The sequence below is a fragment of the Rana temporaria genome, chromosome 4, assembly GCF_905171775.1.
Source record: "Rana temporaria chromosome 4, aRanTem1.1, whole genome shotgun sequence".
Taxonomy (NCBI): domain Eukaryota; kingdom Metazoa; phylum Chordata; class Amphibia; order Anura; family Ranidae; genus Rana; species Rana temporaria.
Window position 1 is genome coordinate 446,555,314 of NC_053492.1, and position 25,688 is coordinate 446,581,001.

General features: G+C 42.0%; 2 protein-coding genes across 2 annotated transcripts in view; one reads left to right on the top strand and one right to left on the bottom strand.

The window, feature by feature from the left end:
* Positions 1 to 13,345, bottom strand: part of ABCG5 (ATP binding cassette subfamily G member 5) — a 46,229-nt gene extending 32,884 nt beyond the window's left edge. Inside the window, exons 1-2 of the mRNA XM_040351538.1 lie at positions 13,205 to 13,345; positions 7,794 to 7,946 (exon numbers count right to left, since the gene is read on the bottom strand). Of these exons, the coding sequence (XP_040207472.1) occupies positions 7,794 to 7,888 (95 nt within the window). The 5' untranslated portion in view covers positions 7,889 to 7,946; positions 13,205 to 13,345. The remainder of the gene's footprint in view (positions 1 to 7,793; positions 7,947 to 13,204) is intronic.
* A 77-nt stretch (positions 13,346 to 13,422) lies between these two features.
* ABCG8 (ATP binding cassette subfamily G member 8) overlaps positions 13,423 to 25,688 on the top strand; it is a 62,806-nt gene continuing 50,540 nt past the window's right edge. Inside the window, exons 1-3 of the mRNA XM_040351537.1 lie at positions 13,423 to 13,637; positions 22,498 to 22,602; positions 23,878 to 24,028. Coding sequence (XP_040207471.1) covers positions 13,578 to 13,637; positions 22,498 to 22,602; positions 23,878 to 24,028 — 316 coding nt within the window. The 5' untranslated portion in view covers positions 13,423 to 13,577. The remainder of the gene's footprint in view (positions 13,638 to 22,497; positions 22,603 to 23,877; positions 24,029 to 25,688) is intronic.

The following is a 25,688-nucleotide window of genomic DNA, read 5'->3' on the forward strand; positions in this document are numbered from 1 at the left end:
GCGATCAGAGCTATAAAAATGCACTGATACTGTGTAAATGACACTGGCAGGGAAGGGGGTTAAACACTAGAGGGCGATCAATGGGGTTAAGTGTGCCCTAAGGAGTGATTCTAACTGTAGGGGTATGGTTTCACTACAACACGACAGAGATCACTGCTCATGCAGTAGATCCCTTTCATGTTGCTAGGCAGAACAGGGAGCGAGTGGCGCGCTGTCGTCACCTAACTAGCTCCAAACGTTTCCCCAGTGGACGGATGCCTGAGAGTTTGTGTACCGGCCGGCACATCAGATTCAAGGCGATATTTAACTGCATGATTGTAAGTGCGATTTTACTTTTTAATAAATTATTTTTACCCATTTAACCCTCCTGGCGGTATCCCAGAGGGTGACTCGGGGTGGGTTTTTTATGCTGAAATCGGTAACCCCGAGTCACGCTCGGGGTAAGCTATGCAGAGCCTGCAGCGTGCGCTGGCTTACCTTGTCCTGGATCCAGCGATGTCACCGCGCTGTGTAAGCGAGCGGGACCTCGCTCGATTCACACAGCGTCCTCCTGTGCCGCCGATCTCCGTTCCCTGCGACGTTACGACGCACGGGAGCGGAGATCGGCGCCAAATTCAAAAACATAAACAAACACAGTACATACAGTATACTGTAATCTTATAGATTACAGTACTGTATGTAAAAAAAACACACCCCCCTTGTCCCTAGTGGTCTGCCCAGTGCCCTACATGTACTTTTATATAATAAAAACTGTTCTTTCTCCCTGCAAACTGTAGATTGTCCATAGCAACCAAAAGTGTATTTTTATGTCAAAAATGGTTTTAGATCAGCTAAAAAACAGCGATAATAAATTATAATCACTTGCAGAATCGTGCGATAGTGATTTGTGGGGAAATTCGTCATAAAAAAAAAAAAATAATGACAGCGACAATTTTGCAACTGAGAAAATTTCAGTGATTTTGATTTGATTACATTATTGAATAATTTTTATTAGAATTATATTATTATTATTTGTTATAATTATTTATAATTATTTATTATATTATAATTTATAATTTTGTTTTTAAAAAAATGTCATACTCGGGATGCCTATTAGAATCTTGTTTGGTCAGATTTAAGTGAGTTATTCCTAAGAATTACAGGCCTACAGTATAAAACGCCAAATTTCCTTGCAAATAATTGTACCGCTTTTGGTACGTAATTCCAGACAGAATCATACCGCCAGGGAGGTTAATACACTATATGGAGCCGTTATTGTTTTTTTTACATGATGGGCATTGATAACAGTGAAATTGCTCGTGAATGAGACCCATTAGGACCACATATGTCTGAACTGCGAGATTGGGAGTGACTACCTGCTACATGCTGTTCATGATCCCCTGTCATAAGGGATCGTGGAAATCTGGTAAGGAGCCAATCCATAGTCTGGTGGAGGATTCATCACGTTTTTTGGACACGTTTTTTCAACTGATTTGAAATGTGGCACAAATACACGGGTGTCTGATATCTCATCTGCTATATACTTATGGACTTTTATTGTCACAAATGTTTAATTTTATGTATATCCATTTAAAACCAATAAGTTTATTTTTCATATGTTTCTTGACCGAAATGTAATTTGGTTTCTATCTTTCTTATTTATCACCATTATATAATTTTTCATTATTACTGAGAGGTGTTGAGATGGCTGCATAATGTATCCTAGTGGCCATCATACTCCAAGGTTCTGATATAGCAGTGAGCTTCATATATATGTGGCAATTGATGGGGCACAATAGCGGCAATTGATGGGCACACTGACAGCAATTGATGGGCACACTAGCAGCATTTAATGGGGCACAGTAGCGGCAATTGATGGGCACACTGGAATAAATTGATGGGCACACTAGCAGCATTTGATGGGGCACAGTGGTGGCAATTGATGGGCACACTGGCAGAAATTGATGGGGCACAGTAGCGGCGATTGATGGGGCACAGGGGTTTTTTTTTTTAGTTTGTTTGCGCCACCCCAAAAATTTTGAGCACCAGCCGCCACTGATTACCGCATTATGATATATGAGTCATTCTAGATACTATTATGCACAACACCTCTTGTTTATTACACCTGCACTTCAAATTCTACGATATAGAGGTGTATGGATGTTCACTGGTAGATGAGAAAGAGTTTTAAGAGAGGCAGAGTTATTCAACGAAAAAAATCTGGAGCTCTTTATAATGGCTACACTACAAATCTTATAAAGCATTAATGACAAAAATAAATAAAAAAATTAACGTTAAACATTAATTGTTTGGTAAAATAGTTTTGTATGCCATGTATGACAATGCAGAAATCCTTTACTTTTTTTTTTAAAAGGTTAACGCCAATATAATTTTAAATATTTGCTCACTAAAAAATATACACTATACCTTCCCTTTAAGTGCATCTAACTGTTAATGTAAATATGGATGGTGTCCATATGACCTGTGTCCTTTATCCTATTTTCTAAGTAACAAAGTAAAGTCCAATAGTATTCCAACCATGGAAATTCCAATAGAGCACACGGGGTGATATGTCTGGACCGCTTTAGAATGGAATGTTCTATTTAAAAACATTGTCAAATATGGGTTATATACGGACAAAGATAAGTGTCTGGCATTTAAATGTACAGTACAGGTTAACTTGGTTCATAACCAATAAGGGATGAAAGTCCAGGTTAAAGGGTCACTAAAGGAAAAACTTTTTTTAGCTGAAATGACTGTTTACAGGGCATAGAGACATAATAGTTAACTGATTCCTTTTAAAAATGATTAAAAATTGATAAAAAAACAATCATATAATGTGCCTGCAGTGTAGTTTCGTTTTTGCTGTTGTTTTCTGGTTCTCTGATGTACAGAGAGCCACTAGAGGGCAGTCAGCCAATAGAGAGCAGTGATACTTTGTCTAAAACTCCTCAGCACCAATCCAGTTTCGTTTTACACACAATAATCACATTAGTGACCACCGTGAGAAGTCTCCCAGCACTGTGGTTATCAGGAAACAGGCAACCAGGAAGTGTCCAGAACAGAGAGGATTTACAGCAACATGAAAGCAAAAACGAACAATGAGGACATGAAACCAGGACTGCAGTAAGGTAAAGGAAGCTATTTAGCTAAAAAAAAAAATTCCTTTAGTGACTCTTTAACTAAAGTACCATGTAAAGATACAATAGTAGACAGAGAGAGTTTGATAATTCAAACCTCCTAAAGGACAGATACAGTACTAAGGGGCAGATCCTCGTAGAATTGCATGGGCGCAGCGTATGTGAGATACGCTACGCCGCTGTAACTTGCTTTTTAAATCTTTGAATCCACAAAGAATTTGCGCCGTAAGTTACGGCGGCGTAGTGTATCTCTCGCGGCGTAACGGCGCTTAATTCAAATCGGCGAGTAGGGGGCGTGTTTCATTTAAATGAAGCGCGTCCCCGCGCCGAACAAACTGCGCATGCGCCGTCCCTAAATTTCCCGCCGTGCATTGCGCTAAATGACGTCGCAAGGACGTCATTGTTTTGACTTGGACGTAAATTACGTCCAGCCCCATTCACGGACGACTTACGCAAACAAAATAAAATATTTTCAAATTCGGCCATGCTTAACATTGCGTACTCCACCAAATAGCAGCTTTAACTATACGCCGAAAAAAGCCGAACGGAAACGACGTAAAAGAATGCGACGGCCGCTCGTACGTTCGTGGATCGTCGGAAAAAGCTAATTTGCATACTCGACGCGGAATACGACGGGAACGCCACCCAGCGGACGCCGAAGAATTGCATCTAAGATCCGAAGGCGTACGAAGACGTAAGCCTGACAGATCTAACCCAGATGCCGTTGTATCTTGTTTTGAGGATTCAAAACAAAGATACGACGCGGGAAATTTGAAAGTACGCCGGCGTATCACTAGATACGCCGGCGTACTCTCTTTGTGGATCTGCCCCTAAGTCTTTATGCCTAATTTAAAATACAATTTACAAATAAGGTATAATACCAGCCACACATTTTTATTTTCAATTTGCAAAGTATGGAAAGGGAACCGCCATCAGGTTTATATCAAAATCAATAAAAACAGCACAGAACAGGAACTCTTGAATCGTCCCCTCCCCACCTACTTTCCCACCTTTGGTTTCGGTTCAGACAACATGCCCCTTCACTGGAGATTTGACATGTAGGGGCAAGCCCTCTCATCCCTTTCCTCCTAGGGTCCCCTCGGTGTCGGTGGTATATGGGTGTAGTGGAAGGGGGATAGGCCTGCTTACCTTGGGCCATAGGGGGCTTTACTAGTGGTATGTTTGTTTCTTTGAACATTGTTCACTTTGACTCTTCTGTTCAAAGGTTCGTTATACTATCTATGGTCCGGGTACTCAATGCCAGGGTTGAGCCCCACTACCTGGTGTAGGTCACGCACTTCTGCTTTGTATACACTTCGGCCTCGTACACACGACCGAGAAACTCGATAGAATCCATCAAGAAACTTAGTGGGAGTTCTTTTTTGCAGAGGAAAACGGCCGTGTGTACGTTTTTCATCTAGGAAACTGTCGAGGAACTCGACGAGGAAAACAAGTTCTCTTTTTCCTCGACGGCTGGTTGTGTTCCTCGTCGGGCTGGTTTTCGACGAGAAACTCGAGCGCTGTATGCTAAGAAACCCCTCGCATGCTCAGAATAAAGTATGAGACGGGAGTAAAAGTAGCATTTGTAATGGAGATAACACATTTGTCACGCTGTAACAGACTGAAAAGTGCAAATCGTCTCTTACCAAACTTTTACTTAACACGCAAACACATGAGATTAGCAAAAGCAGCCCCAAGGGTTGTGCCAGTGGAATCGAACTTCCCCTGCCGTTGTATGTGTTGTACGTCACCGCGTTTGAGAACGAGGAGATTTTGTCTTGGCAGTGTGTACGCAAAGCAAGCTTGTCGAGTTCCTCGACAAGCCTAACAAGGAACTCGTCGAGGAAAACGATGTGTCTTTTCCAACGAGTTCCCCGGTCGTGTGTACGAGGCCTTCCCTTTAGGAACTGATGACACATCATTCTGTACCTACCTTGCAATGTGATGTACTTGGAATTTCTTCTTTGCATTATCTTGTTTACTCAATAAATTGTTTATGATACTAAAAACAGGGCAGAAGTCTATATCCATTTATTCTATGAAAAAATATATTGCTGCATTTGTCTCTTGAAGGGATTTACTCTTACTACCTGTCTCAGTGGGCAATATCACTGTAAATCCTCCCCAGCAGGGACAGGGGCAGCAGATCTTCCTATCCTTTATCCAAAACACAAAAAAGGGTCTTAGGTTGCACTACTCTTCTATTTATACTTTCTTTTTCTAAAAAAAAAAAAATATTTTAAACCCCCAGGCAAATATAGATTTTCTGAATCACAGGCCCTGTAGAATAAAATGGTAGCATTTACAATTATTTATGTTGCATGATATTTGCGCAATTGTTTATTAAATGCATTATTTTACTTTGCTAAAATAATAAAAGATGTTGCATTGATTAAATACATATCAAACATGTCAAGACTCAAATGTGCCCATAAAATGACAAAACACAATGGTACTGGAAATGTATCATAAGTGGAGCTTTAAAATCTTTTACAGGTTATCAAGGTAATTGTGAATTATATCCCTAGAAATACTTCTCTCAGTCTGATGTTCATGGGACGTGTTTGCAATGGTGTGTATGTGTATGGGAGGGGAGGGGCAGGGGTACTTTTATTTTATTTTATTTCTATCACAAGGGGGCTAAGAAGCACCCATGTGATGGTATGGGCAGGCGAGAGCAGAGGCAGCTCTTTAATTAGGCGAATTAGGCGGTCGCCTAAGGCCTTGCACTCACAGGGGCCTCACCGCTGCCTAACTTACCCAATGCATTAGACCAGTTTTGAGAGACAGGGGACCTTAATGCTGCTGTGCTCAGGCAGCGTAAAGAGCCCTGACTCAGGAGCGGGGCCGCCAGCGTCCCTAACAACCAGTGAATATCGGTAACATCACCCCTTGTGACGTCAATGACCCAGCATGCCCTCAGTCAATGACGTCACAAGGGGGCGGGTTCACCAGGTGAGATCTACTGCTCCCGGTCATCGGGAGCAGTGATCTCTGTCATGTTCTAGTGAGACCACCCCCTCCCCACAGTTAGAATCACTCCCTAGGACACACTTAACCCCTTGATCGCCCCCTAGTGTTTAACCCCTCCCCTGCCAGTGTAATTTATACAGTAATCAGTGGCTATTTGTAGCTCTGATCGCTGTATAAATGACAATGTCCCAAAATAGTATCAAAAGTGTCCCTCATAATGTCGCAGTCCCGATAAAAAGATTGCCGCCATTACTAGTAAAAAAAATAATGAAAATGGCATAAATCTATCCCCTATTTTTTAGAGGCTAGAACTTTTGCGCAAACCAATATACGTTTATTGCAATTTTTTTTACCAAAAATATGTACATCGGCCTAAACTAAGGAAAACATTTTTTTTTATATAGATATTTTTGGGGGATATTTATTATAGCAAGAAGTAAAAAATATTGCTTTTTTTTCAACATTTTCACTCTTTTTTTGTTTATAACGCAAAAAAAAACAAAAAAGAAACCAGAGGTGATCAAATAACACCAAAAGAAATCTCTGTGGAAAAAAGGATATCAATTTTGTTTGAGTACAGCATCGCACGACCGCGCAATTTTCAGCTAAAGTGACGCAGTGCCAAATTGCAAACGATGCTCTGGTCAGGGAGAGGAGTAAAATCTTCCAGGGCTGAAGTGATTAAAAGATATTTAAAAAGAAGGATCATTGATCATTTAAAAATATACAACTTGCTGGACCCAAAACAGAATGGCTCTACTAGTGTTGCTCACGAATATTCGTATTGCGAATATTCGGCTCGATTATGGCATATTCGAGTATTCGCGAATATCTCGAATTTCGCGGTCAATATTCGCTATTCCGAATATTCAGATTTTTTCAATTTTATTTTTAGAACAGATCACATCCTAGTGATCTCCATAGACGTCTAAAAGCATTGCTGGTATGATTAGAGACCTTGGGCCGAGTAGCTGAAGCGATCATTTTATATTGCCGAATATTCGCAATTATTGCACGATTATTTTCTCAGCCCTTCTTTTGCATCAGAGCCAATCAGAGTGCTCCTACCGCAGTTGTCGAAATTCCGCAATAAATATCGCATTCGCATTTTGCGAAATTTCGATAAAATATCAGGAATATTCGATTTCATAATGAGCCAATCAGAGTGCTCCTACCGCAGTTGTCGAAATTCCGCAATCAATTTCGCATTCGCATTTTGCGAAATTTCGATAAAATATCACGAATATTCTGAGCCAATCAGAGGGCTCCTACCGCAGTTGTCGAAATTCCGCAATAAATATCGCATTCGCATTTTGCGAAATTTCGATAAAATATCACGAATATTCTGAGCCAATCAGAGTGCTCCTACCGCAGTTGTCGAAATTTCGCAATTATTTTCGCATTCGCAATAGCGAAATTTCGCAAACATTTCATTTCGATAAAATATCACGAATATTCGAATTTAGCGAATATTTCTCGAATATTCGGCTATATATTCGTGATATATCGCAAAATCGAATATGGCATATTCTGCTCAACACTAGGCTCTACTAAGGGCAGATCATGTCAGACTAATTTTAATAGATTTTTTGAGTATATTGCATTGTAAGGAAATCTGTGAAGTTAATGGAGCTGTTTAGCAGTTAGTATGATATAATATAATATAATATAATATATTATAATAATATTTTTACTACTCACCTAACCGTGTAGCTGATGTTTTGTACACTTATACTGCAGCTAGCTTCTTTTTCTGAAATTGTTGTAACAGTGTGTGGCTCTTCAGGGCCCTCCATTAATCCTCTAACACTGTTCAAACCAGCAAAGTTTCTGCAGGAATCTACCCCAAATCACCTGTCAAGAAAACATTATTACTGTACAATGGCTAGAATTACAATATACCGTAGCTGAAGAATTGTATTAGAAATTAAAAAAAAGAATGAAAAATACAATTAAAAAGTACAACTCAGTATCTGAAATATTAACAGTGCATTTCCTCATACTTATAATAATAATAATGTTGCTATATAAAAACATTACAGTGCATCCGGAAAGTATTCACTTTTTCCACATTTTGTTTAGCCAAAGGCCTCGTACACACGACCGTTTTCCTTGACAGAATCCATCAAGAAACTTGGTGGCAGAGCTTTTTTGCCGAGGAAAACGGTCCTGTGTATGTTTTTCATCGAGAAACCTGTCGTGGAACTCGATGAGAAAAAAAGAGAACAAGTTCTCTTTTTCCTAGTCGGGAGTCTCAATTTCCTCGTCGGGCTGGTTTTCGACGAGAAACACGTTCGTGTGTATGCTTAGAAACCCGCACATGCTCAGAAGGGTGGCGCCAGTGGAATCAAACTTCCCCTTTATAGTGCCGTCGTACGTGTTTTACGTCACCACGTTTGAGATCGACGAGATTTTGTCTTGACAGTGTGTACGCAAAGAAAGCTTGTCAAGGTTCTCGACAAGCCTAACAAGGAACTCGTCGAGGAAAACGATGTTTCATTTACGACGAGTTCCTAGGTCGTGTGTACAAGGCCTTATTCCAAAATGGATTAAAATTCATTATTTTCATCAAAATTCTACAAACAATACCCCATAATGACAGCGTGAAAGTAGTTTGTTTGAAATCTTTGTAAATTTATTAAAAATAAAATAATGTTGTGGCACTTAAAGCGGTAGTTCACCCTCCTTTCCATCATTAGACCATTAAATTCGGCATCGTAGCGCGAGCTACGGTATGCCGGTCTTAAATTTTTAATCCCCGTACTCACTGTGGTATCGATGATTGAAGAATCCGACTCCCGCGGGGAATGGGCGTGCCTATGGAGAGGGAGGATGATTGACGGCCGGCTCTGGCACGTCACGCTCCCCGAAGACAGCCGGAGTAGGTCTCGGCTATTCACGACGCCTGCGCACAGGCTATGCGCAGGCGCCGTGAATAGCCAAGCCTATTTCGGCTATTTACGGAGAAGCGTGACGTGCCAGGGCCGGCCGTCAATCACCTTCTCTCACCATAGGAACGCCCATTCCCCGGATTCTTCAATGAGAGATAGCACAGTGAGTACGGGCATAAAAAATGTAAGACCGGCATACCGTAGCTCGCGCTACGATGCCGAATTTAACGGTCTAATAAAAAAAAACTTTTTTTTTTTTTTTAACAGGGTGAACCCCCGCTTTAAAATTGAGCTCAGGTGCATCCTCTTTCCACTGATCATCCTTGAGATGTTTCTACAACTTGACTGGTGTCCACCTGTGGTAAATTCAGTTGATTGTATATGATTTGGAAAGGCACACGCCTGTCTATATAAGGTCCCACAGTAAACAGTGCATGTCAGAGCACAAACCAAGCAATGGGATCCGAGACAGGATTGTATGGAGACACAAATCTGGGGAAGGGTATAGAAACATTTCTGCAGCATTGAAGGTCGCAATGAGCACAGTGGCCTACATTATCGATGAATGGAAGAAGTTTAGAACCACCAGGACTCTTCCTAGAGCAGGCCACCTGGCCAAACTGAGCGATCGGGGAAGAAGGGCAATAGTCAGGGAGTTGACAGAGCTCCAGCGTTTCTCTGCGGAGAGAGGAGAACCTTCCAGAAGAACAACCATCTCTGCAGAACTCCACCAGACAGAAGACACTCCTCAGTAAAAGACACATGGCAGCCTGCCTGGAGTTTGCCAAAAGGCACCTGAATGACTCTCAGACCATGAGAAACAAAATTCTCTGATCTGATGAAACAAAGATTGAACTCTTTGGCAGTAGTGTATTTAGGTTTTGTGCTGCCCTAGGCCTGACTAAACTCGTACACCCCCTATTTTAAATATGGCCCACCCCTTCCTGTCAAGGCCACACCCCTTTCTGTTTAAGACCCTCCCTGAAATTTTCAAGTGAGGACACTACTTCTGAGGGCCTGGTTTCCCTTAATTTGCATAGATTTCCTCTCATTTCCTGTTTGGCTATGGGGCAGGAAGTGAAGGGAAATCTCTGCAATGGGACAGGGATGATAAAAAATAAACTAACAGGGGCTATAACCCTCCCTTACCCTATACAAAATAAAAAAATGTGTTGCCTATAGATCTACTTTAAGCACAAATTTCTGATAATTTTATGGAGAGGACTAAGAAGATATAACCATGCCAATGGTGCAGCAGAAAATGTATAGCACAGTGAGGAAGGTTTGTGGTCCACAATTATAAGACAGTAAAAAATTAGAAGCAGGCCCCCCCCCCCCCCCCCACAGTTGGGAAATGCCAGCCATCTACATACCGGAAGCAGTGCGGCCACTTTATGGGGGCGCTAGACTAATTTGCCTATCAGCCGAGTCCACCCCATAAGACTGATGCTACACAGTGTAACGCAAACCGGGGGGTGACTCTTTCCATGCTGCCCCCCTGCAAAGTGCTGCCCTAGGCCTGGGCCTTGTTGGCCTAGGCCAGGATACAGCGTTGCTCTTTGGCCTGAATGGCAAGCATCATGTCTGAAGGAATCCAAGTGAATTTTTCCCGGATGCACTGCATATACAATATAAACCTGGTTGTTTTTAACAAAAGAATTTAAAAAGTTAATTTATTTTATGGTAGAAACAGAAGGAAGACTATAAAGAATAGGAAAGCAGACTTATAGGGAATAGAGAAAAAAATAAAGACTTCAAATATGAAGGTGTAGAGGGACCCATGGAGGCTCAAATGGTCAGACCAAAGGCATATAGAAAGAAAGAGGAGAGAGAAAGGAGAGAGAAAAAGAGAGAGATTGCTCTGTTATCCCTGATTGAGCATACTGCAACCAAAGTGGTATCACATTCCTTACAATATTTGCTATGTCCTTGGTTTTCAGTTAAAGGGGTTTTAAAGGTTTGCTTTTTTTATTTTCTAAATAGGTTCCTTTAAGCTCGTGCATTGTTGGTTCACTTACCTTTTCCTTCGATCTCCCTTCTAAATGTTTTTTTTTCTTTGTTTTCTTTGTCTGAATGTCTTAGGCCTCGTACACACGATCGGTTAACCAGAGGATAGCGGTCTGATGGACCGTTTTCATCGGTCCAAAACGATCGTGTATGGCCCCATAGGTTATTTAACCATCGGTTAAAAAAAAGCCAACTTGTCTTAAATTTAACCTATGGATTCCTAACCGATGGGAAAAAAACGATCGTTAGTAGGCACAACCATCGGTTAAAAATCCACGCATGCTCAGAATCAAGTCGGTGCATGCTTGGAAGCATTGAACTTCGTTTTTTTCAGCACGTCGTTGTGTTTTACGTCACCGCCTTCTGACATGATCGGTTTTTTAACCGATGGTGTGTAGGCGTGACGGACCATCAGTCAGCTTCATCGGTTAACCTATGACAACGGTCCTTCAGACCATTCTCATCGGATGGACTGATGGTGTGTACAGGGCTTTATTTCCTGTTCCTCTTCAGTAAGCTGTTCTGGCTGACTAACCCCCAGCCAGAAAGGCTCGGATGACGGGGGCAAGCTTACTGAGGAGAAACAGGAGTGAGAAATTCAGACAAAGAAAAAACACATTTAGAAGTGAAATGGAAGGAAAAGGTAAGTGAACCAATAATACACTAGCTTAAAGGAACCTATTTCGAAAATAAAAACAACTAACCTTTACAACCCCTTTGAGCTTTGAATGACACTCATCTCCAACCAATCTCTAAATTTAATATACTGAGACCTTTTGACATAACGTCAGACACGCATGACATTTTTATTTTTTGTTTTACATACCGTATTTATCGCAGTATAACGCGCTCCCACGTATACCGCGCACCCCTAAAGTTGCCCCCGAAATTCCTGTAAAAAAAATGTTATATGATTTTATTACTTACAGTTTTGGTGTCTTCCCAGCGTCCATCGTCGGGTCCGACGTCCGTCTGCGGCCTCGATGGTGTCCTCCCGGCTTCTCCAGCGCGCGCCTCAAGTCGAGTCCCCGCTTCCCGTGCTCAGTTCGAACGCCTCCGCCGACATATACCAAGTGCAGTACACTCGGGTACATTCGGCAAGGCTCGGCTTCGCTCGCGCTCACGCTCTGTGACGTTTATGCGTGAGCACGAGCGAAGCCGAGCCTAGCCGAATGTACCCGAGTGTACTGCACTCGGTATATGTCGGCGCAGGATTTCAAACTGAGCGCGGGAAGCGGCTATCGGCGTATATCGCTCACCCAAGATTTCCCCTTATTTTAAGGGGAAAATAGTGCGCGATATACGCCGATAAATATGGTAGATTTAATTATATTGTGTAGCATTTTCTTTTCATCAGAATGTAATCACTGAAATTGCAGTAATTTAAAAAAAAAAACTCTTACTTCAGTAAAATTTGTTGCAAAAGATGGAATGGATAAAAATAAAAAAACACTTATAGATGATATAGTCTATAATACCCAAGTGAAGATAACACAATTTTGTTTTTAATTAAATTGCCTCCCTTTTATTTAAAACTATATAAAAAAAATACAAGTCCACTACGATTCAAGTTTTTACAACTCTAATAGAAAAGTTGAAACGATCAGGTAATAAAGAATATTAGGATATTAAAATACTTGAGTTTTTAAAGAATTAAATTAAACATATATATGTTTGTAATCAGTTTCTTAATGGAAAACATATTATGCATGGTCTACTCTAGGCTGTGTTATTCGAGTCAATGTTAACGCTTCATGTGGATCACTTTTTCCCTATCACCCAAGTATTGGAAGACAGTTTAAAAAAAATGTCCCAAGTTTAGAGAGCATGATGGATGATGAGGGGTGGATCACATAAAAAGCTATGCCCAGCTTGGCAAATTTATTGAAGAAAGCTGCTGCATGTGCAATTAGTTACGTAAAATTTTAATGCACAAAATTGCAGCATGCACTATAGTTCATGTCATGTCACACATGTTGTGCCTGCCTACATAGCACTGCTTTGTAACCATCAGAAGACCTGGTGGTAAGTTAGCCCTTATGGCTATGAGCTGAAAATTCTTATAATTGGCCAATTTTTTTTTTTGTTTTACTCAAACACAAACAAATGTGTGAGTTCTTTGTACTACAGCTGAAAAAAACTCCAGCCAACTACCAAAACTCCCCCCACTGACTCAACACATTGAACTTGTGGGATATGACCACCCTGGCTCACCTGTAAAGGTGGTCAAGCAGGGAATCCTTTGCCGTCTTCATGAAATCACCCAGGGAAGGCTCCTAAAGCTTGTACTCGCTCTATTCCTCTGCAGTAGCATTTATCTTTCGTGAACATGGAATTGGCTGGGAAGTGTAATTGTCTTATCTGATAATACTTTAGACTCGTACATTGTATCTAAATAGACAAAGCAATTTATAAGTTGACATTTGCCTTAAAAAGGGAGTGTTTAATACAGCAGGGTTGGGATGACCTACTAGTGTCTAAGCAGCGCAAGCAACTGTCAGAGTTTAGTGACCCCTCAGAGAGAGCTGAACTCAACACAGGCACTGGCAACGGGACTAAGATTTGTGCCACTAGACCAGAAGAAAAAATGGAAGGGTCTAGTGGTATTGAGCTGGTAAAAAGGCAAACTCGGTTTCCTTCTGTAAAGGTACGTACACCTTTGTCATATTGTAATTAAAGGGAGAGTCGACCCACAAGGGATATTTGAGTGAGCCGAGTCAGCCCCTGGCATCTTAACTTTCATTTTTTATTATTGCAATCGAGAAAAATAAATATTACAATTATGTGGATGTTAATACATTCAATAATATGAGATGTCATCACTGATTTTTGCTAATTTACAATGTGGGTTAGAACAACAAAGTAATGCTTATCAATATAACAACATTATTACAAAGCAGGGACTGTATTACTCTTAGTGTAATTAGTAGTAACAGAAAGGAAATGAACGTTAAATGCAATAATATAAATTAGATATAGCAAGTACAAACAAAATTAAAGTTTACAGTTTGAGGTCCAAGTTGATGTCCTCAATTCCTAAAATCTTATATGTCGTGGATCTTCTAACTTCCAATATTTGTCTGCCATAGCTCTCTGCCAAATCTTTTCCAGCTCACCTGGAAGTTCTTGGTGTTCCCACCTATCTTTGTGTGTTCCAACTCATTTGGATAAAATAAAAATCCACAAATGGTAATCTTTCATAATGGCCATCGCTGAACCCAGCACAGACATTTAACCAAGAGAACCAAGAAATGGTCAGATGGGTTAACTCTCTAGCCTCCTGCAAAAATAAAAATAAATTAATTAGTTTTGGGTGAAGTAACTTGTCAAGAAAGGATTTTTTGTATAACTAATTACAGACAAAATTTGCGTAAACCTTAAGTTGCTCGACCCAGTCAGTTCTAATTCTCACCCACCCCTCCACTTATTACAAAAGGGTTTTGGTCTACCTGTAGAACTTGTAATATTGCCTTATGGAGAATGCTTCCTCAGGAAAAGTTCATCTCTGTGCGTTGGGATGAAGCAGAGCTTGAAACTCTAATTTTGTATGTTCCATCACTGCTGGAGCCTGAAAAAGATTTGCAGTCAGTGGGCAATTTGACTCATCAGTGTCAGTCTATCACTACTTTTTCTGAAGCAATAAGTACAGTGCAGTAATATTATGTTAAGCCTCGTACACACGACCGAGGAACTCGACGGGCGAAACACATCGCTTTGCTCGTCGAGTTCCTTGTGAAGCCGTCGAGAAACTCGACAAGCCAAGTTTCTCCATTCCTGTCAAGGAAATAGAGAACTTGCTCTCTTTTTGGCTCGTCGAGTTTCTCGACAGTTTCTTCGACGAAAATGTACACACGACCGGTTTCCTCGGCAAAAAAATATCTCCCAGCAAGTTTCTTGCTGTTTTTTGCCGAGAAACTTGGTCGTGTGTACGAGGCCTTAGATGCAAATTTGCTGCTGAGAAATGAAATAAGCTGATCACAGAAAGGGCAAATAATGAGAAAACTTTGCGTTAGCAAGACATTAATGGCTGGAATAATCCCTTTCAATGAGTCATACAGATGGTAGAAAACATGTGCATTATCACTGCATATGCTACTTAGCATCACATGAGACTGTTCTTGTTGATTCAATATGAACAATAAACATACCTCTTTGATTAAACTGATGCATATGACATTTTGTATCACATGCACAGTACCAGTCTATATTGCTTTGGAGGCTTGTGCCATCTCGAAACCAGGGTAAGTGGAACCCTAGTGTTCCCCCCCAGAGGTTGCTTGGGATTCCTTGAGTTGTTGTTTTTGATTGACCTCCAACTTTAAGAGCCTATTCACACAATAGTAATCTGTTGCATTTTGTTAATGTGTAGTATTTTGTGTTGCATTAGGAAAGCCCATTCATTTAACATATGCTGCCAATGTTGAGCAACTAATAATTTTGGGCCAAATCCTCAAAAGGGATACGCAGGCGGAACTGCTGTTCAGCCTGCGTATCCCTGTGCCTATCTTTGGAACTGATCCTCAGAAGCAGTTTTCCAAAGATAGGCAGAAGATCTGACATCTGTAAGAGACTTACACTGTCGGATCTTAGGATGCAGTACCGCATCCGCCGCTGGGGGCATTTCGAGTCGAAATGCCGCTTCGCGTATGCAAATGAGGACTTACGGAGATCCACAAAGCTTTTCAGCTTTGCGTTTTCTGTGTAAGTTTACGTTTGCATACGTAAAATTAGTTCTGCTTTTACAAAGTGTAAACTAGTTACACCTTGTAAAAACAGACCTTTTTTTCGATCGCCGCGTTTTTTTTTAAATTTTGAATTTTTTTTTCGGCGCGTAACTTTTTTTTTACCCGACGCAACTTTATTGTCCCGTCGCAATCCACAAAGCCCGGCGTAACGTAATTTCGCGCGCTGCCCGTCGGGAAAATGACGTCACGAGCATGCGCAGTACGGCCGGCGCGGGAGCGCGCCTCATTTAAATTGTCATCGCCCCCTGCAGAAGAGGACCGCCTTGCGCCGGAGACATTTAAGTTACACGGCCTGAAATTTCTAGGTAAGTGCTTTGTGGATCGGGCACTTAGGTAGAAATTTTAAGGCAGTGTAACTTAAATGGGAAAAGATAAGTTAGCCAGGATTTTTGAGGATTTGGCCCTTTTTTCCTAATGCAGTGCCCCAAAATGTATGGCATGTATGTCATGGAGCATTAACGTGTCCTTGTGCAATTGTTCATTGAGCACCATTTTAAATGAATGGCGCAACAATGTACAAATTTCTGTGTATTACTGCAACATAAAAATGTGACGCCAAGCAGGAAAATATTAAACTTTAGTAGCATATATAAAATGTATGTATGTAACACATTTTTTTGGATCTTTATTACAAAAAAGTGGATTTTGGGCTTCCCCAATAAAATAACCTGTTTCAATGGGCTTTGGGCTTGTGTTGATGGTATCAGTTTGATGTAATTTTGATATGCTTCCGAGATCATTCAGAATTCATTGCCAGGCACAATTCACCTGCAGTTGACCTCCTTGTGACCCGCATCCATCCTGCTGCAAATGTACATAAAAAGTCCTATTGATCATATTAGAAAGCTTATTGCATAGTTACATAGTTAGCCAGGTTGAAAAAAGACAGTAGTTCATCTAGTTCAACCAATAGAAAAAAATCAAGATAGAAAACCTCCATGTACACAATCCTATACCCACTGTAAATTCAAAAGAAAAGAGAAGTATGGTCCAATTCAATCCAGAAGGGGGAACAATTCCTGATCCCCTAGGAGGCAAGTAGATATTCCCAATTATCTCTGGTGTTATTACCTATAAATGTTAGTATTCAGTTATAATTTGTAGATTTAGGAATACATCCATTAGGAATATAAGTATGTTAAAAGGTCCCAACACTAAAACTTGGGTTATAACCTTAAACCATTCAGAGTATGAATAATTAACCATTACTCCCTGGATTCGGTCTTTTAGCTAGTTTTCTATCTGAATTTTCTAAGCCTGTAGACTTTACCTTACATTAGCCGTGTGTGGGGAACTGTATCAAACGCTTTTCCAAAATCCAAGTATACCACAGACACTCTTTTGTCTAAGTTTTTTTCTTACTTCCTTATAAATAATAAATCAGATTAGTTTGACAACTTTGGTCTTTTGTGAACCCTTGCTAACTATTACGTAAAATGTTTCTTTCCAGCAAAAACTCTGCTATGTGGTCGTGTAGTAAAATCTCAAGTATTTTTTCCAGACTACAGAAGTTTAACTTACTAGTCTGTATTTATTTGGTATAGACTCTGATCCCTTTTTAAATATAGGCGCCAAGTTGGCCTTACGACAATCCAGTGGTACTATGCCAGTCATTAAAAAGTCTCTAAAATTGGAAAAAAAGGCTGATAAATGACAGAAAACAACTATTTGAGGACCTGTGGATGTAAGTCATCTGGTCCAGGTGCTTTATTCACCTTTATTCTATCTAAGTATTTCTGGACCATATCAATTTTGAGCCATTGTGGATCATTGGGGTCTATGTCAGTACCATCCCTTTTAAAGACCTGAGCTCCCCTATTTTCCTTTGTATACATAGAGCTGAAGAAGGTATTTAATAAATGTGCCTTCTTTGTCCTTAGTCGCCCACTTAAAATGATCTTATAAAGGGCCTACATGCTCAGACCTAACCTTTTTACTATTAAGATATTTGAAGAATTTGGGGGGTTTGTCATACTCTCTTTTGCAACCTGTCATTGGTTTTGATTTCCTTTTTACATATTCTGTTATATTCTTTGTAACTCTTAAATGAGGATAGTGTTCCTTAATTTTTGTATTTTTAAATGCTTTTTATTTTCTTAACATTTATAGCTATTTTAACTTTGGGCATGAGCCACATAGGTTTTATTTTTAACCTTTTAAACTTGGGCACATGTGATAATATTTTACAGGTATTTTCACTCCTACCCAGTATAAATCTTAGCGAGCTGCTCTCAGCCTTGGAAAATGTGTTTCACTTAAATGAAGTGTTTTTATCTTCACATGTATGTGCTTGTAGTTTACAGCTAACATTTAATAAAAATCATATTATGGTCACTGCTACCCAGATGTTTTATACACTGAGCAAAATTATAAAAGCAACACTTTTGTTTTTGCCCCTTTTTATCATGAACTGATTGCAAAGATCTAAGGGCCAGATTCACAGAGCAGATACGACAGCGTATCTCCTGATACACCGTCGTATCTGTTGTTCTATCTATGCGACTGATTCATAGAATCAGTTACGCATAGATATTCCTAAGATCCGACAGGTGTAATTGTTTTACACTGTCGGATCTTAAGATGCAATACCGCGGCCGCCGCTGGGGGGAGTTTGCGTCGTAAACCAGCGTCGGGTATGCAAATTAGGAGTTACGGCGATTCCCAACGGTTTTTCGTGTTCGCTACGTCGCCGCTAGTCTAGTTTCCCGTTGCAAAGTTAGTCTTTTTTTTGGTGCCTTAACTTTACACAGCAATCGTATTGCTGTATAAAGTATGGCCGTCGTTCCCGCGTCGAAATTTAAAAAATAACGTAGTTTGCGTAAGCCGTCTGGGAATACGGAATTACGCTACGCGCGTCGCCGTTCGAAAAAATGACGTCACGGCGCGCAAAGCACGGCGGGAGTTCGGAAACAGAGCATGCGTGGTAGGTCCGGCGCAGGAGCGCGCCTAATTTAAATGGCACACGCCCATTTAAATTGGCCCGCCTTGCGCTGGAGGCCGCCGGCGTAGGTTTTCATCGCAAGTGCTTGGTGAATCAGGCACTTGCGATGAAAAATTGCGGCGGTGTAACGTATCTACGATACGTTACGCCGCCGCTGCCCTACGTGAATCTAGCCTTAAGACTTTTTTTATGTACATAAAAGGCCTATTTCGCTCAAATATTGTTCACAAATCTGTCTAAATCTGTGTTAGTGTGCACTTTTCCTTTGCCGAGATAATCCATCCTCACAGGTGTGGCATATCAAGATGCTGATTAGACAGCATGGTTATTGCACAGGAGTGCCTTAGGCTCGCCACAATTAAAGACTACTCTCAAATGTGCGGGGGGTCCGGGGGTGGGGGGGGGGGGGTCCGAAAACCAGTCAGTATCTGGTGTGACTAACATTTGCCTCATGCAGTGCAGCACATCTCCTTTGCATAGAGTTGATCAGGTTTTTTTATTGTGGCCTGTGGAATGTTGGTCCATTCCTCTTCAATGGCTGTGCGAAGCTGATGGATATTGGCAGTAACTGGAACACGCTGTCATATAGACCGATCCAGAGCATCCCAAACATGCTCAATGTGTGACATGTCCAGTGAGTATGCTGGCCATGCAAGAACTGGGATATTTTCAGCTTCCTGTAATTGTGTACAGATCCTTGCAACATGGGGCCACTCCATCCACAACATTGACATCAGCAAACCGCTCACCCACACGACTCCATACATGTCTGCCCTGTACAGTTAAAACCGTGATTTATCCGTGAAGAGATCACCTCTCCAAAGTGACAGACGCCATTGAATGTGAGCATTTTCCCACTCAAGTCGGTTAAGACGACGAACTGCAGTCAGGTTGAGACCCCGATGAGGACAACGAGCATGCAGATGAGCTTCCCTGAGACGGTTTCTGACAGTTTGTGCAAAAATTCTTTGGTTAGGCAAACTAATTATTGCAGCAGCTGTCTGGGTGGCTGGTTTCAGACAATCTTGGAGGTGAAGATGCTGGATGTGGAGGTCCTGGGCTGGTATTGTTATACGTGGTCTGCGGTGAGGCTGGATGCATGTACTGCCAAATTCTCTGAAACACCTTTGGAGAAGGCTTATGGTAGGAGAAATGAACTTTAAATTCAAGGACAACAGCTCTGGTGGACATTCCTGCAGGCAGCATGCCAATTGCACACTCGCAACATCTGTGGCATTGTGCTGTGTGATTAAACTGCACATATTTTGGCCAGCCTAAAGCCCTGTACACACGATCGGTCCATCCGATGAAAACGGTCTGATGGACCGTTTTCATCGGTTAACTGATGAAGCTGACTGATGGTCAGTCGTGCCTACACACCATCGGTTAAAAAACCTATCGAGTCAGAACGCGGTGATGTAAAACACAACGACGTGCTGAAAAAACCTAAGTTCAATGCTTCCAAGCATGCGTCGACTTGATTCTGAGCATGCATGGATTTTTAACCGAAGGACGTGCCTACAAACGATCGTTTTTTTTCTATCGGTTAGGTATCCATCGGTTAAATTTAAAACAAGATTGCTTTTTTTTAACCTATGGATAAATAACCGATGGGGCCCACACACGATCGGTTTCATATGCGCTTTAGGATCACTTCTCACACAGAGACAGACACCATCACCTTTTTATTTTACCCTGTCTCTTTGAAAGAGAGCATAGCCATGAATATATACCGTATTTATCGGCGTATACCGCACACTTTTTTCCCCATAAAATCAGTGGAAAATCGTGGGTGCGTGTTATACGCCGATAGCATATCTCGGAGGGGAAGGAGGGGGACGAGCGCCCGCCGGAAATCACTGAGCCGTCATCTCCTCTCGACTCTCACTCGACTGTCACGTCACACACGCACAGTCCCGCCTCCGCCACCAGCATTGGACCAGTGTTCTCTCTATCACAGGAGATGGTCCAATGCCGATGGCGGAGGCGGGACTGTGCATGTGGGACGTGACAGCCGAGTGGAGAGGAGATGACGGCTCGGTGATTTTTCCGGCGGGCGCTCGTCCCCCTCCTTCCCCTCTGAGGCATGTGAGGTATGTGTGTGAGAGCAGAGGAGAAAGGCGATGCCAGCGTGATTCCAGCGGGTGCTTGTCCCCCTCCTTCCCCTCGGAGGTATGTGTGTGAGTAGACAGGCGATGACAGCGTGATTCCGGCGGGCGATCATCCCCCTCCTTCCCCTCCGAGGTATGTGTGTGAGTAGACAGGCGATGACGGCGTGATTCCGGCGGGCGCTCATCTCCCTCCTTCCCCTCCGAGGTATGTGTGTGAGTAGACAGGCGATGACAGCGTGATTCCGGCCGAGGTATGTGTGTGAGACCCTTAGATTGCTTCAAAGCTGTTTTTTTTTTTAATTTGTCTTTTCCAGAAAACTCCCTCCTAAAATTGGGGTGCGCGTTATACGCCGATAAATACGGTAATATCAGAAATCCCAAATAGTTCTCCTTATGTACCAATGCTTCCAACTCTCCTATTTTGCTTGGCAGACCTCTGGGATTGGTAAACAAACAATTGAATTCATTGTGTCACATTTTGCACTTTTGTAAGCAGTGAAAACAGTACTATAATTGCTAATGGTTGTTTGTGACATGGGAAATTTCTTGTCAATAGCCATAACCCTTTCCCCATCTTCCCCTATTCCACCCTTCATTAAGCTGGCCATAGATGGATCGAAATTTTAATCCGATTCTAATTTTGATATGTCTATGGGCAGGCTGATTGTACTAATGTTGATCCATCGACTTCAGTGCAACTAGCTTGTTTTTATTTTTTTTTGCCCGATCACTGCCGGCAGCTATAGCAGTATTTTGCAGGTGGGGGAGACTCTCTGTGCTCCGTGCCAGCAGAACACAACAGTGCTGTGGGAGAAATTCAACACTAACTGTGTTGATAGGGGAAACCAGCAATTGTCTGATCTTCAGCCACGGTGGAAGGAAAGAAAATTGCATAATCTATGTCAGTGGCGGCCGCTCCATACGGGGCGCAGGGGTGCTGTCCCGCTAATCCATACGCTCGACCTTGGCCCCTAATCTACATGTAGGTCGCCGAATGCATGGGTTCCAATGTTTTTATTTAAGCACATGATTAGAGCCTGAGGCTCTAATTCGCTTAAAAAAAGGTTGGGCTCGGGGCGCAGAGCACTGCACCCTGAGCCCACCCAGTGTGTGACAATAGCGAAATAATATTCGGTATTGTCTTCCTGCTTCTCCTCCTGGCCAATCAGGAAGCGGGTCTTAAGACCCGATTGGCCAAGAGGAGAAGCGATTGTATTGACCGGTATCGGGGCAGGGAAGGATGTACCGGGAGATCCAGGAGATGGATGCCGCTATCGGGGCATAGGAGCGATCTCTCTGCTCTGCATTGCCGTCAAGAGCCTGACTGCGTGAGTACCCCACTGGGGGTGGTCTGTTTGCTCCCCCCCCACCCGCCACTGATCTATGGCCTGCTTTACTCCTTTTTCGGTGAGCAGAGAGGGAGGTGTTTGTAGTCCAAATCAGAGAGAAGCCTACAGTGACAATGCTGCTACTCCATAGATATAGTACAGTGAGTAAGCGTTGTTGCTCTAGGACAGGCAGGATCAACAGGTGAAAATAAAGATAGCAAAACTTGGAAAAAATAAACCTAATTTTGCCACTATTTCAAAGGAGTGGTACTCTAAAATATATTCCAATTTTGTTGTTGCGTTTACATTTTAAATTGTATTTAATTTGTGCCCTTTATTTTATAAAGCTATTGGACCAACATGTGCCTGTTTTCCTTTGCAGTCAGACATAGCCCCGGGCTTATTTGTGCCTGAAGAGGACAACAGCTTGTATTTTACATACTCTGGACCACCAAATGTCCTGGAAGTTAAAGATTTGAGCTATCAGGTATGTCATCTCCAGGAACTGTCTGTACAATGTTCTTGGGGTCTGATGCAGTTACAATGTATTTATGCTAGATGTTCATGCGCGTTTTTTATGTAATCCTATTTTAACCATTGTGGTTCTACATTTGTAGAGCACTTATGTTTTTCTTGTAATTTTTGTAATAAACATATATTTTTCTATATATTTTTTTATTTTCTATTGCTTTCAAAATCCCAACTTCTTGAGGTACAATCTATTTAAGGCCTCGTACACATGACAGTTTTACTCAACAGAATCCATCAAGAAACTTGGTGGCAGAGCTTTTTTGCTGAGGAAAACGGTCGTGTCTATGTTTTTCATCGAGAAAACTGTCGAGGAACTCGACGAGGAAAAAAGAGAACAAGTTCTCTTTTTCCTCGACGGGAGTCTCAATTTCCTCGTCGTGTTCCTCGTCGGGCTGGTTTTCGACGAGAAACACGATCGTGTGTATGCTTAGAAACCTGCGCATGCTCAGAATAAAGTATGAGACTGGAGCGCACCTTCGGTAAAAGTAGCGTTTGTAATGGAGATAGCACATTTGTCACGCTGTAACAGACTGAAAAGTGCAAATCGTCTCTTACCAAACTTTTACTTAACGCGCAGTAACATGAGATTAGCAAAAGCAGCCCCAAGGGTTGTGCCAGTGGAATTGAACTTCCCCTGCCATTGTATGTGTTGTACGTCACCGTGTTTGAGAACGAGGAGATTTGGTCTTGACCGTGTGTACGCAAAGAAAGCCTGTCGAGTTTCTCCACAAGCCTAACAAGAAAATCGTCAAGGAAAACGATGTGTCTTTTCTGACGGGTTCCTCGGTCGTGTCTACGAGGCCTAAAGCCTCGTACACACGACCGAGGAACTCGACGGGCGAAACACATCATTTTCCTCATCGAGTTCCTTGTTAGGCTGTCGAGGAACTCGACAAGGCAAGTTTCTCCATTCCCGTCGAGGAAATAGAGAACTTGCTCTCTTTTTGGCTCGTGGAGTTTCTCGACAGTTTCCTCGACGAAAATGTACACACGACATGTTTCCTCGGCAAAAAAATATCTCCCAGCAAGTTTCTTGCTGGTTTTTGCCGAGAAACTCGGTCGTGTGTACGAGGCCTGAGAGTAATATACTTTACCATATCTGACACTGTGAACCTGTTATATAAAGTATAGGAGCACTGCTTTACATTTTAAATATCTGTATTTTTTTATTAACTTTTATGAACACATTCAGTTAACAATTCTCTAAAATGTATAAAATTTGTTTTTCAAGGTTAATTTAAGTGCTCAGATTCCATGGTATGAAAAGCTTGCTGAATTTAAAATGCCCTGGGATTGGAATAAAGGATCCGAAACTGCAGCAATGACGAACCTAAATGTGAGAGTCAGTAGTGGGCAAATGTTAGCAGTCATCGGGAATTCAGGTAAAGAGGTTCTTTGTATTTTTTTTTTTTTTATCAAAACAACTTTTATTGAGCATAGAAAATAAATGAACAGACGGGTGATAAGTGCAACATGCACTGCAAGTACAAATCAATCCATTTGACATACTCAGGGACATGCAAAAGGAGAACGGGGAGAATAATGAGGGAAAGTGTTTATGTGGTATGGGCTGCGGGGCATCAAAAGCAACAGAGGGATAGGAAAGAAAGGGGGGGGGGTTTGTGAAAGGAGCGGGTGTTCACTGAGCAGAACCACATCTAGTCCGCCGCATTACATGTGGAAGAGTCCTCCAGCCACCTGTCCCTTTGTATTTTTTTTTTTTTATGTATTATGGGCCAAATCCTCAAAAGGGATACGCAGGCGGAACTGCTGTTCAGCCTGCGTATCCCTGTGCCTATCTTTGGAACTGATCCTCAGAATCAGTTTTCCAAAGATAGGCAGAAGATCTGACATCTGTAAGACACTTAAACTGTCAGATCTTAGGATGCAGTACCGCATCCGCCGCTGGGGGCATTTCTCATTGAAATGCCGCTTTGCGTATGCAAATGAGGACTTACGGAGATCCACAAAGCTTTTCAGCTTTGTGTTTTCTGCGTAAGTTTATGTTTGCATACGTAAAATTTGTTCTGCTTTTACAAAGTGTAAACTAGTAACACCTTGTAAAAACAGATCTTTTTTTCGATCGCCGCGTTTTTTTTTAAATCTTGAATTTTTTTTTCCCGGCACGTAACTTTTTTTTTACCCGACGCAACTTTATTGTCCCGTCGCAATCCACAAAGCCCGACGTAACGTAATTTTGCGCGCTGCCCGTCGGGAAAATGACGTCACGAGCATTCGCAGTACGGCCGGCGTGGGAGCGCGCCTCATTTAAATTGTCATCGCCCCCTGCAGAAGAGGACCGCCTTGCGCCGGAGACATTTAAGTTACACGGCCTGAAATTTCTAGGTAAGTGCTTTGTGGATCGGGCACTTAGGTAGAAATTTTAAGTCAGTGTAACTTAAATGGGAAAAGATAAGTTAGGCAGGATTTTTCAGGATTTGGCCCTATATTCTTACATCCTTCTTGTCTGCCTTCTTTCATTCCTTCATTACATCCTTGCTGTCTACCTTCCTTTTTTCTATCCTTCCCCACGGTCCAGAATTTTGAATTCCAAATTTTGTCACACGACAATTTTCATAATGTAAGGAAGGCGAGTCAAATTGGTTTTAAAAAAAGGATATAATTTAATTTAAATGTAACTTTTTGCCATGTGGTAAGTGCAAAAGATAAAATGACAGATTGGGCCTGACAGGCCTTGTACAGACGAGCAGACATGTCCGATGAAAACGGTCCACGGACCGTTTTCATCGGACATGTCTGCTGGGAGGTTTTGGTCTGATGTGTGTACACACCATCAGACCAAAATCCCAGCGGACAGAGAACGCAGTGACGTAGACGACACCGACGTTCTCTGACACGGAAGGTCAATGTTTCCACGCATGAGTACGATGAGTCGTACTAACCATCGGACATGTCCGACGGACAGGCTTCCAGCGGACAAGTTTCTTAGCATGCTAAGAAACTTTTGTCCGCTGGAAACCTGTCCGCTAGGCCGGGAAACTGTCCGCTAGGCCCTACACACGGTCGGACATGTCCGCGGAA